The sequence below is a fragment of the Tupaia chinensis genome, unplaced genomic scaffold, assembly GCF_000334495.1.
Source record: "Tupaia chinensis unplaced genomic scaffold, TupChi_1.0 Scaffold000311_2, whole genome shotgun sequence".
Lineage (NCBI taxonomy): Eukaryota > Metazoa > Chordata > Mammalia > Scandentia > Tupaiidae > Tupaia > Tupaia belangeri.
The window spans coordinates 6,367,000-6,380,743 of NW_006159803.1; the positions used below are offsets into that span (position 1 = coordinate 6,367,000).

The 13,744-nt window shown below is 42.5% G+C and overlaps 1 protein-coding gene across 3 annotated transcripts in view; it reads right to left on the reverse strand.

The window, feature by feature from the left end:
* LOC102479989 (alpha-1,2-mannosyltransferase ALG9) overlaps positions 1-13,744 on the reverse strand; it is a 107,095-nt gene that overhangs the window by 7,757 nt on the left and 85,594 nt on the right. For all 3 annotated transcript variants that reach the window (XM_014588807.2, XM_027772873.1, XM_006150981.2), the window contains one exon: positions 11,677-11,807. In XM_014588807.2, coding sequence (XP_014444293.1) covers positions 11,677-11,807 — 131 coding nt within the window. The remainder of the gene's footprint in view (positions 1-11,676; positions 11,808-13,744) is intronic.

The window sequence follows — 13,744 nt, forward strand, 5'->3', positions numbered from 1 at the left end:
GAAGATCATTTGCTGACAATAACATGTTTGTTGATGTGCTTGATTGAGACAATATACAGTGTACTCTGGATGGAAAATCTCATTTTGTATACTGTAATGATGTACAGTGAATGAATGCAAATAAATAAATTGAAATAAAAAAAGAAGTTTAAATAGAATATTAAGGAACTAGATTTTCATGCAAAAAAGATCATTTTGATGACATAGAGTGAGTCAGGAAATCAATGAAATAGTCTGGACAGAAGTAGACTATTTTATTTTTAGTGGTAGAAGTGTTTAGCATAGAGGCAAGAAAATGAGTAATATTGAAGGTTAATATTTAGCCCTATGGTGGGACCAGCAGATGGCATAATGGTTTTGTCACTGGACTCGCATGTAGTCTACCACAGTTCAAGTCCCACACCTGGAAGCTTAAAACTGATGCTGGGCACATGTGCGTGTGTGCCCAAGATTTCAAGAGGAGAATAGGGGAGAAGAGATTGAGGCATGGCCATCACCCCTGAGGGGTGATTTCTTGCTTTTTGCCTTTCTGTCTCTTTCTGTCTCTCTGGAAAGTTTAAGTGCCCTATAGCAAAAATCTCTACAGAAAAAAAAAAAATTAGCCCTATGGAAAATGATATGGGGTCCTCAAAAAGTAAAATTCAAGCAGCTGTGTGATCCAGAAATCTCACTACTAGGCACATACTCTAAGGAAAAGAAATCAGTATATAATGAAGATATATGAATCCTTGTGTTTATTACACTATTAACAATAGCCAAGATATTAAAAAAAAAAAAGACCACGTGAGGGCCAGTGAAAACGCAATACTCTGCAATGCTGGAGACATACAGAAACGTCCTGGGTTCATGTCCCAAGGTTCTCCTTACATGTACACCTACACCTATGACCCCGGCTGGCTGAGGCTCAGGGTAAACTGGCATGAAGACCCTGTTAAGGGTCTCTCTCTCTCCTTCTCTCTCTGAATATATAAATAAATAAACTCTAAAGAAGAGAGAACAAGTAGGCTTGAATTCGTTTGTAACACTACAAGCTACTGTTCTAGATTAACTCCTTTACCGTCAACAACCTTACTATGTTAAGTACGTCTGGGGAATTTTGAATTTGTTGTATTGTTGCTGGAAAAAAAAGAAATCAAATTGGTTATTTGCCTGTGTGAAAACAAAAAGAGTACTTGAACACTGAAATAACCTGTACGTGCACACATTTAATTTATACACATGGAAACAACTGAATCACAAAATTGGGACTAGCAGGTGGCGTGATGGCTAAGGGTGCTCGATTCCCACATGGCCAACCACAGTTTGAGTCCTAGATCTGGCAGCTTGCTTTCTCACTTTCCCTCTCTCTCTCTCACTCCCTTCCTCTCTGGTCAAATTAAAATAAATACATAAATTTAAATTTAAAAAATTTGTTTTAAAAAAACAAGAAAACAAAAAACGAATGCTCATCAAAACTCATACAACAATGTATGCAATAAAGTGAAATGCCAAAGCATTGCATTAGGGGAGCACAGGCAGCATAATTTAGGGAGAAAAACATGTGCCTTTATCATTGAAACTGAAATATTTTCCCTCCCAGTGAGAAAGTCACTCAAGTAATTCAAGGATGAAACAGACCTGGACAAAGCAATTGCCTGAACAGCATAATTAGCTGAAGCTCCGAACTTTTTCTAATTCAATTACCAGCCCTATTTATCAGGGCTGGGGAGCATTCTGCTGTGGAGATTTAAATCTGCTCTTGCTGACGTCAATGGTAGTCTGGCTGCCAGTCCCTTGATGTCACCAGATCAGCAGGCAAATGAACAAATGGAAATGCTGGGTCAATTACTCATTTTAAAAAGAAAACATTTTAGAATTGGGGTTTTCTCTCTTGCCAGTCTATCCATTCCCATTCATCCATCTATCCATCTGTCCATCTAAATATTAGTGTTCCCTTTAATCTAAGCCGACTGCCAATTTTCTTTTCTTTCCATCTATAGTGCATGCATGTGTGTGTGTCTGTGTGTGTGCGCGTTTGTGTGTATCTGTAATGGGGTGTTTCTTTTTATTTTTAATTATTTTTTTCATTATTATTTTAATTTTTCTATAGAGCATATGCACTTACCAGAGAGACAGAAAGAGAGGGAAAGTAAAACAGCAAGCTGCCAGGTCTGGGACTTGAACAGTAGAAGGCCACGAGGGAGTCTAGCACCTTAACCACCATGCCACCCACTGCCCTGACTGTTCTTTTTTAGACAGAACCTTTCTCAGTCTTCCTGTCTTAGCCTCCCAAGTAGGTGGGACCACAGATGTGTGACACTACAGCCAGGTTTTCAGGGTGGGCCAGGAATTGAACCTGGGTCTCCCATGTGGCCCTGCCCTACCAAGCGGCAGCTCCTGTGTGTAATACCGTGGCTGGGCCTGGCAAGGGCATTTTAAAGCGAATTTCTCTCTTGCACTTCGTTTACATTTCATTGAGTTCTGAACTGATAAAGTCACAGAACTAGCCTTTCACAGTTATCTTCAGTTATAAAGAGAATTTCTCAGTTTAGGACTTAATCGTAGTCATGGGTCAACCTATAATCTCATATCAAACAATTTAAAAATGGCTCAAAAAGCTAATATGGAATAACATTGTGATTGTTCTTCTAATAGTCTTTCTTTTTTTATTTTTAAGAGAGAGAGGGTTTTTTTTTGTTTTTTTTTGGAGAGGTTTGTGCTACAGGGCACATGCACTCACCAGACAGACAGAGACATAGAGACAGAAAGCGAGAAATCACCCCCCTGGGGGATGGTCATGCCACAATCCCTTCTCCTTCATTCTCCTCTCGGAATCTTGGGCACGCACGCACACATGCCCAGCGTGAGTTCTAAGCCACTGGGTCTGGGATGCGAACCATGGTCGACTACGTGGGAGTCCAGCGACATAGCCATTATGCTAACTGCTGGTTCCCATGAGAGAGAGATCTTTTGTCATAGGGACGTGTGCTCTCACCAGAGAGCTTCAATAGTCTTTAATAGGTAATGGGGTGAGAGGGTCATTACTCTAATGGTCAGTAACTAGTGTATTCTACAAAAGAAAATGAACACAGGAGATACATGCTAAATGTTACACTCTACTAATTCCAGTTCCTGGAGGACAGAACTTCATCTGTTCAACTGTTCTATCTCCAGCTTTTAGGACAACGCCACAGAAAGTGCTTGGTAACTATTCAGTTAGTGAATGAATGCCGTGACTCGTAAACCAGAGCGCCTACTTTACCTCCCTCCCTTCCTGCAGTATTCATCTTCCACAAGAAAAAGGAAGTATCAAAACTAATGTAAATTTCTCCTTTCTGTTCTCTTCCCAAAGAATGGAGACCTGAGCCACTAATTAGGTGGAGCAGAGCAAAGGAGCAGCCTAGTATGTATGGAGAAGAGGTAGGAGCTGCAGCAGCCAGTGGAATGTTCGAGTGCAAATGAGATATGGACAGCATCCTATCAGCAAAGGGAATATTACTGCAGGGCCAGCCCTGTGGCCTAGTGGTTAAGTGAGACAGATCCTACATGGCTGACCATGGTTTAAGTCCGGGCCCTGGTGGCTTAAAAAACAGGCTAGGTGTGTATGTGCACATGCGTTTGTGTATGTCCAAAATCCTGACAGGATGGAGAAATGGAGAAGAGATTGCTGCACAACCACACCTCACTGGGTGAGGGCGGGGTTGCTTTTTCTCTCCCTCTCCTGGCTCTTTGGTGAGCACATGCACCTTCTGGCAATTAAAAAAAGAAAAGAAAACATTACTGCAAAAGGTCAAATAACCACTCCAGGTTTTAGTTTACACAGAATCTGTTGAATTATCATTATCCATGTGACCCACATGGCACTTTATTTTCATGTACGACAGACCCTTGACATTCAATGAACATGTTTGTGGTTCTGGCTATGAGGCAATCTCTGAAGATCCATATGTGGAATGATTAGGAAGTCTGCGGAGACACCAACCACAATCACGGCACTGAGGGACTGGCACACAGGGTGAATCATGCTGCTGACCCGTGGCCCTGGTCGGCATGTGGCACTGCAGCACGACCTCTCGACCAGTCACCTTTAGCCAATACTCAGAATAAGGCGATTGAGAAAGAACACCTATTAGGCGAGTGGCCATTTTTTGACCTTCAGTCCCACCAACACTGCCAGGGAAATGCTCTTCACCAGTCTTTCTCACAGGTGCAATGTGCCCCATTCACTGTTCCTGTGGAGAAAACACCCCATGGTGTACAAGAGGGATTGTGTCTTTGTTTTTTGAACTCTCACCTGGGCTACTTTTATGTGTCAGGTAGAAGAATCACTGCAGGCCATGTCAGATAGATGACTCTGACAAATTTTACGAAGATGAAATAAATAATGAGTATAGGGACCAGCAAGTGGCGTGGTGGTTAAGATGCTGGTGGGACCAGCAGTTAGCGTAATGTCTATGTCGCTGGACTCCCACATAGTCAACCGCGGTTCACATCCCACACCCGGTGGCTTAAAACTCACGCCGGGCACATGTGTGTGCGTGCCCAAGATCCCAAGAGGAGAATGGAGGAGAAGGGATTGCCGCGTGGCCATTCCCCCTGGGGGGTGATTTCTCGCTTTCTGTCTCTGTCTGTCTCTGTCTGGTGAGCGCAAGCACCCTATAGCGAAAACCTCTCAAAAAAAAAAAAAAAAAGATGCTAAACCCCAAAAAAAAAAAAAAAAAAGATGCTGGACACTCCCCACATAGCCGACCCCAGTTCAAGTCCTGGACGTGGTGGCTTGCTCTCTCACTTTCCTTCTCTCTCTCTCTCTCTCTGTGTGTGTCTCTCTCTGGTCAAATTAAAATAAATGAATGAATAAAAATTAAATAACAATTCTTTTAAAAGTAATAATATGAGTATACTTTAAAATAATTTATGATTCAGGCCCAGAAGGTGGCAAAAAGGTTATGATGCTGGATCTCATATGGCTGACTGCAGAGTTCAAGTCCTGGACCCAGCAGCTCAAAAAACATGCCAGCTGTGTGTGTGTGTTTGTGTGTGTGTGTGTGTGTGTGTGTGTGTGCACACGCATGCACGCATGCCCAAAATCCTGACAGAATGGAGAAATGAGAAGAAATTGTGGTGTGACCACACATCATTGGGGGTGCTTTCTGCCACTCTCTGTTTCTCTGGTGAGCACACGTGTGCTCTAGCAAATGAAAAAACATTCTTTTCTAAGACCCTGTAATGTGCTAGGAATTCTAGATGTGCTAGGAGATGAGCTGTGGTTCTTACTCTAAAGGAAATTAGAACAAAGATCTCTGACAATGCCAGCTGCTTAGTCTAGGTAAAAGCACAGGAAGTCCTAAAATAATATATACAGTTTTCAAACCTGACAGCCTCTGTAGCATCAACTTAGAACACAGATGATTTATAAATGGTCTCTTTCTAGATAATTAATAGCACAACAAAAAGCAGACCTTCAGTCTGGCCCTGTGGCCTACTGCTTAAGAAAGCTAGATCCCATGTGGCTGACTGGAGTTCAAATCTCAGCCCCAGCAACTTGAAAAATATGTTATGTCATATATGGAGGTACCCCAAATTCAATAGGATGGAGAAACAGAAAAGATTATGATGTGACCAGGCCTCATTGGGAGGTGCTTTCTCCCTCTCTGACTTTCTCTGGTGAGTATGTGCCCCCTTTGGCAATTAAAAAAAAAAGAGAGAGAGAGAGCCAGCAGGTGGTGTAGTTGTTAAGGGCACTGGACTCCCATGTAGCAGACCATGGTTCAGGTCCCAGACCTGGTGGCTTGCTTTCTCACTTTCTCTCTCTCTCGCTCTCTCTCTCTCTCTTCCTCCCTCTCTCTTACTCTGTCCTTCTCTGATAAAATTAAAATAAATAAATAAAGTTAAATAAAATAATTATTTTTTAAGAAAAGAATCTGCCGGCCCCAATTCTTTAAGAAAATATAAAAAAGAAAGCAGACTTTTTAAGCTTAAAACAAAAAGAGTTAATTCTTTAAATGTCAGCGGAGGAGGCCAGCACATGGTGTAGCAGTACATTGCTTAACTCCCACCTGGCTGTCAGTGGTTTGAGTCCTAGACCCAGTGGCTTGAAACACGCTGGGCATGTGCACGTGAGTGCCCAAGATCCCAAGAAGAGAATGGAGGAGAAGGGATTGCAGTACGGCCATCCCCACTGGTAGGTGATTTCTTACTTTCCCTCTCACTGTCTCTGACTCTCTCCTGTGAATGCATGTCCCCTAAGGCAAAAACCTCTTTAAAAAAAAAAAGAGAGAGAGAGCAGATTTCAATGATTATACAGTTGAATAATACAATGAGCAAAACATCAATGTTTTCTGAAGCCAAATATGGCCTGGAGTAAGCTCTGTTCAGATAAAGGGTCTCAGAAAACTATCTGGAGGGGTCCAGGAGGTGGCATGGTGGTCAAGGCATTGGACTCCCACATGGCTAACTGTGGCACTTGCTTTCTCCCTTTCTCTTTCTCTCTGCTGAATGTGCTTGCCCTGTAGCAAATTAAAATAATAATAATATTAAATAAGTAATTAAAAAAATAAAGGAAGGTATCTGGGAAGAAGAAAAAGAAATACCAAAAACTAACAGAGAACCAAACAGAAAACATAGGAAAAGAATAAGCTTATGAAGTACAAAGTTCATAATTTCTTCTTCCTTACTTTTTCTCCATATTCTTAGCATCAGTGAGGGAGAGCTAAGGGTACCACCATAATTGACATACAAGGAAAAGCATACAGCACTTAGATTAATGCTTAGGAGGGGGAACTAATTCTACCCAAAGGATCAGGACACCATCTGAAGCATGCCAAACTATTGGTCTGCAATCAAATTCTGCATGGGGTGGAATCTCCCTTCCCACCTGGGCAGTAAGAAGCTACAGATGGAAACAGCCTGCTGGACTAGTCTGTGAGCCATATGTCTCTTCTGTGAGAAGTCTCCTTTAAACAGAAAGTTTAAAAAAACTGCCCAATCTGTATAGAGAATAGCATTGAAAGAGCTGTGGGGGTTTTAAAACATGTCTATAAATTCTTTGACATTCCTCCCATCAACAGGGGAAGTCTAATTCCTCTCCCCCTCGGGTCTGGGCTACTCATGTGATTTGCATACAACCAATAGGATGACGTAGAAGCACTGCTGCATGACTTCCAAGGATAAGTCACACACACACACACACACACACACACACACACACACACACACAAAATTTCCGTTCTTGAGATCCTTACCCCTAAAAGTCGGCCACCATGCTGTAGGGAAGCCCAGGCTCCATGGAGAAGCCTAATGAGGAAGCTCTGGCCATCAGCCCCATCTGAGATCCAGCCAACAGCCAGCATCAGCTGTTAGGCTGTGGGTAAAAAAGCCTTTGTGATGACTGCAGCCCCAGCCACCAACTGATGGCCAGTGCACAAAGACCCTGAGTAAGAACCAGCTAGTTGAACTCAGTTAACCCTAGAACCATGAGAGAAACAATGAAGTGCTGTCACTTTACACTGCGAAGTCTGAGTGATTGTTACACAGCAATAATAGGAACAAAAAAGCTTACGACTAACTTGTCCTTTACAGTGATTACTCTAATGGTCTTACTATCTTCCAGAAATTAGAAAGTCTGCTTATGTTGGAACTAGTGGGCGGGGACACAGGGGTGGGCAATGGCTCCCATCAATCAGATGACCGTACCACATAGGACATAAATGGATGCAAGTGTCATGAACTCTTTTTTTTTTTGGAGAGGTTTTTGCTATAGAGCGTGTGCGCTCGCCAGACAGACAGAGAGAGACAGAGAGACAGAAAGCAAGAAATCACCCCCCAGGGGGGATAGTCACGCTGCAATCCCTTCTCCTCCATTCTCCTCTCGGGATCTTGGGCATGCACGCACAAGTGCCCGGTGTGAGTTTTAAGCCACCAGGTCTGGGACGCAAACCGCAGTCGACTACGTGGGAGTTCAGCGACATAGCCATGACGCTAACTGCTGGTTTCCCCCAAGTGTCATGAACTCTTTAGGTCTCACAGCTGCCTACTTCTTAGAGAGTGAAAGAAAAGCCATGGTCTTAATAAAATTCCACAGAGCAGCAATAGTGGCAGCTAAGTGTCTGTGCTAGTCACTGAAAGAGCATAAGCAGCATATTCTATATAACAGTAGGATCCTCTGGGGCTAGCAGGTAATGTGATGGTGAGGACACTGGACTTCCATATGGCCGACAGTGGTTCGAGTTCCAAACATGGCAGCTTACTTTCTCTCTCTCTCTGCTCAAATTGAAGAATGATAATGAATAAAAGTAAACAAATAATTCTTAAAACAAAACAAACAAACAGAAAGAAAAAACAGCAGAGTCCTCCCCTGGATGCTGCAGAGGTCACTTGACTAGAAAAGGACCCTCTCCCTACTATATCAGCTGAAGGTCTAACTTCTAACTCCTCACTTGCATCTACTCTTCACCTATAATTAGGAATTTCCAGGACTTTAAAACCCTGTCTTTAGTTCCCCAAATTGTCTTAAGCCCCTAATCAGGCAAGCCTAAAATTCAGTTAGATGAAAGAATAAAATCTCATAATACGAAAACCAAAGGTAAAAGCAAAGCAAGTAAGACAAAAGGGACCTAAAATGAAGGAGGAAAGAGCGGGTGGAGAGTGGCTGTACCAGCAGTGGTGAGGCCTCCCAACTGGTTTTCCAAAGATACAAACAGGCTCGGCTGCTTAGGAGGCCAGCTCCAACATCCTGCAGAGGCATTTCCCACCAGACTCCCACAGCTAAACACTCTCACCACACTGAGAAAGGAACCCACCATTGAGCTGGTAATCTATTGCAACATTCTCTCTTCACTCCTTTCTGGGGAATTTCAGAGTAGGCATTACATCCGCCCACTTGTCGAGCTATTTTATATAAGTAGCAATTATATCATGCTTCAAAGAAAGAAAGAAAAAAACCTCTCTTATTTTAGAAAGTATACAATATGAGATGGCCAGAGAATGACAAATGTGTCTGGTATGAAAAGAAATACTGTCAGCTAGTTTAGATGCCATATCCTGGGAGTCTGATAAACCTTTATAAGAGTAGCCAGACACAGACTGGCAAAGTCAGAAAGGAGAAATTACAGCTCAGCTACCAGCACTGTGTGGGGGAGACTGGACAACGGTCATTATGATCCTAAGCCTAGATCTGCTCTTATACTAACAGGGTCTGGGGCCTTTAGGTTTCTGATAAAGCTGAGGAGATGCCAATTAAGGAAGAACATTGACATTAGTGAGCAACCAAATGACCTACACTATGGAGCCCAATATAGTGAGTACTTCTCTAGGGTCGAACAGCAAAGACCTTGCTTATCCTGCAATAATTTCAACAGAAACAAGCTTCTTCACATATCTGAAGAAGTTCAGAATTCCTGGGACCAGCAGTTAGTGTAATGGCTATGTCGCTGGACTCCCATGTAGTCGACCATAGTTTGAGTCCCGAACCCACTTAAACTCACGCCGGGCACGTGTGCGTGCGTGCCCAAGATCCCGAGAGGAGAATGGAGGAGAAGGGATTGTGGCGTGGCCATCCCCCCTGGGGGGGTGATTTCTTGCTTTCTGTCTCTCTGTCTCTCTCTGTCTGTCTGGCAAGCACATGCGCCCTATAGCAAAAACCTCTCCAAAAAAGAAAAAAAAAAAAAAAAAGAAGTTCAGAATTCCTAAAACTGTCCTATCACAAAACTGTCCTAATAATCTTCACTTCTCCCTGGAATAGAAATTGCAATGACAAAGGACATTAATTTTTTCTTTCAAGTGCTAGTCCTTTTTTTTTTTTTTTTTTAAGAATTATTTTATTGGGACCGCAGTTAGCGTAATGGCTATGTTGCTGAACTCCCATGTAGTCGACCACGGTTCAAATCCCCGACTCGATGGCTTAAATTAAATGCCAGGCACGTGTGTGTGCGTGCCCAAGATCCCAAGAGAAGAAAGGAGGAGAAGGGATTGTGGCATGGCCATCCCCTCTGGGGGATGATTTCTCACTTTCTAGCTCTCTCTCTCTATCTGGCGAGCGTACGCACCCTATAGCAAAACCCTCTACAAAAAAAAAAAAAATTATTTTATTTAACTTTATTTATTTATTTAAATTTGACCAGAGAGGGACAGGGACAGAGAGAGAGAGAAAGCAAGTTACCAGGTCCAGGATTCAAACTGCAGTCAGCCATGTGGGAGTCCAGTGCCCTTAACCACTATGCCACCTGCCAGCCCCATGCTAGTCCTTTCTTCAAACTATCTTAATTACTTCCCTTTTAGACAGCTGAGTCTCAATCTAGACTACAAGAAGAAGCAATGTCAGCAAATTAAATGAAATAAGTAAACTATAGGCAAATATGGTAAACATGAAACTGTTATCTATATGCTTCATTCTTCCATCTTATTTTTTGGGACAAGTTTCCTTATTCTTCAGAAAGAGCTAGAGTACAGCCAGGGCCACAGCCTCAACAGATCTAGAGCCTAATACATGAATGACTATTACATCTGGATAAGACAGTTCTTTCTTCCTGTTACATAAATTGCTAAAATACAAATACCATTGTTTTTATAAGACAGAGGAAATATAACAGCCCTCATGAATAGGCTGGCAGGCATTCCGAGATTCTGCTCCCAAAAGCATTTCATGCACCCCCTCAGAATGACAGCTCTGAGGTGCACAGACTCTGACAGTACAGTCTAATTCAACTGGCCCCAAGTCAGCAACATCACTGTCACGGTGCTGACATACACAAACTGCTGTGGCAAAGTGGGCTGTAGGATCCTGCTGCTTTTGCAGTTAGATCAATAAATACTAGGAAATGCTGAGGAAGGTAAATGTAAAGGAAATCAGCATAATTAAAAATCCAACTAAAAAGAGAATCGAAGTGCTTAACAAACCCCTCACCAAAGAAAAGACAAGGGGTAGAAGGGTGGCCAGCAGATGACATGGAGGCTCTGTCCACCAAACCTCTCTGGACATTTTTTTTAAAGAATTATTTTTGTTTCATTCATTCATTCATTTACTTTAATTTGATCAGAGAAGGACAGAGAGAGAAAGAGAGAGAGAGGGAAAGTGAGAAAGCAAGCCGCCAGGTTCGGGACTCGGACCACAGTCAGTCATGGTGGGAGTCCAGCGCCCTTCATCACCATGCTGCCTGCCAGCTCCCTCCCTGGACTTCTTAACTCCATCTGTCTGTTTATCTGACTCTGCACACTGACACCCTGACCCTCCAGCTCATACTCCCCAACACTCCTTCACCTGAATGTCCTGATCACCTCTTATCATTAATCCTGAGACTTTCTGAATAGCCAGCCAATATGGTCTCTCTACGAAAGATCTAGTAAGGCCTGTGTCAACTCTGGCCAAGCCTTGATCCTAATACTGTCAGTTAAGACAGTGAAAGCTAGTTGCCAAAAATAATCAAGGTCAAATATCAGTTGAGCTTTCTTCAGTTGACCTATTTATTTTACTTAGATCTTTTCACCTGAATGATATAAGAAGACATTTACATCCTGCAGCCTCAAAAAGAAGAGCATCTTTTTAGATTTCTCAGGAAACTGGGCAAAAACAGATGTGTCAAGCCCAAATAAAAGGAAAACAATAGCTAATAGGAACAATCCAAGATTGAAAATTATTCAGTCTTAGAATCCATTTTCCCTCTTTCTCGTCCTAGTACATCCCTTAGGATTAAAGCCACATACCTAGAAGCATCGAGAAATGGTCGGTAGGCCAAGCTGACCCATTCTTCTCTATTGGATGAATATTTCGGCTCCCGGGGTGTTTCGTGCATGGTGTCCAAATCCACTAAATAATGGCATTTGCTGATGTCAATCTAAAATGGAGAAAGGCCAGCTTTTCATCAGTCACTTGGAAGGTCTTCTCAGGGTAGGGAACATCAACTGCAGTCCTAAGAATTCCCACAGGGTTGTGGAGGAACAAACACCCAAGTCCTCAGACTGTGCTACCTGTGTTCTCTCCACTAAGTGTGTTGTTCAGGCTCCTCCTGGAAGGGGGCGCAGATACTCACCCAGCAAATATATGTGAGTGTGAACTTTGTTAGGTCTGACTCTAGTTTAGGTTAAGTCCTTCTGTCCACAGCCTACCTCTGGAACATCTATCTCCTTTTGTTCACTATTGCTCCCCATTCCAACCTATCACCCCTTAGTCCAGAGACTGAAAGGGCATGACTGGGCCAGCCCCAAAGTCTAGTGGTTAAGGGAGCCAAATCTCACACGGCCAACCAAGTGATTCAAATCCCAGCTCTAGCGACTTGAAAAACATGGTGGTAATGTGAGCCTGTATGCCAAATATCCCAACAGGATAGAGAAATGGGGAAGGGCTTGTGGCATGACCACATCCCATTCAGAAGTGCTTTCTCCCTTCACCTGTATCCCTGTCTTTCTCTGGAAAATTTTAAAAATGGGAGAAGGGGTATGATTAAGCACAGATACTAATATGTAAGGAAGCTCTCACTCTCCAGACAAACTATGGCAGATTATACTACACTGCCAAGGTGGTACAGAAATATCAGGCATACTGTCTCTAAAAATTTAACAGATCTGACAGAGACATTAGTATTCTCCCTGATGCAAAAACTGTGTTACAAGAACTGCAGAAATGAAGAAGATTACAAAAAATACATAATATTAGCAAAACTAGTCATCCAGTTGTTCACAACATGGTTATGCCAGAATATTACTGGTGCTCATAAGAGAATATTAATACATTTCACTTAAAACAATGCTGATAGGGTGTTTCTCAGAAAGTTTGCTGATCCAATGGAAATGCCACACAGCCTGCAGGATCCTTTTGAGGTTAAAAATTCTTTCTAACTATAATCACAATCTCAGTCAAAATACCAACTCTTTTTTTTTTTTAAAAGAAATAAATTTTGTGGAACCAGCAGTTAGCATAATGGCTATGTCGTTGGACTCCCATGTAGTCGACCGTGGTTCGTGTCCCAGAACCGGTGGCTTAAAACTCATGCCGGGCATGTCTGCGTGTGTGCCCAAGATCCTGAGAGGAGAATGGAGGAGAAGGGATTGCGGTGTGGCCAACCCCCCTGGGGGGTGATTTCTCACTTTCTGTCTCTCTGTCTCTCTCTGTCTGGCAAGCGCACGCGCCCTATAGCAAAAACCTCTCCAAAAAAAATAAGAAAAGGAAAAAGAAATTTTGCTATAGGGCACATGCACTCACTGGAGAGACAGAGAGACAGAAAGCAAGAAATCCGCCCCCACTCCGAGGGGATGGCCATGCTGCAACCCCTTCTCCTATCAAGATTTTGAGTAAGCATGCACACGTGCCCAGCGTGAGTTTAAGCTGGCAGGTCTGGAACTTGAACTACAGTCGACTATATGGGAATTCAGCATTGTAACATTACACTATCTGCTGATCCCTATATGTTGGTTTGTATAAATATATTATTAAAATTAATTTCACCTAGTGACTTCTTGTTTTTATAATGTAGTTGCTAAAAGTTTTAAAATTATGTAAGTGCTTGAATTTGTGTGTCATATTGTATTTAACTTCTCCAAAAAAAGAAAATAAAATGTAAGGAAAAAAATAATGATTTGGGGCATGCACAAACATGTTCCTGGCGTGAGTTTTAAGCTGCCAGGTTCAGGACTCAAACTGTGTTCGACTACATGGGAGTCCAGCGATGTAACCATTATGCCATCTGCTGGTTGTCCAACAAACTCTTTTGAAAATTGAAAAGCTAATTCTAAAATGTATATGGAAATGCAGGACAAGAATAGCCAAAGCACTCTT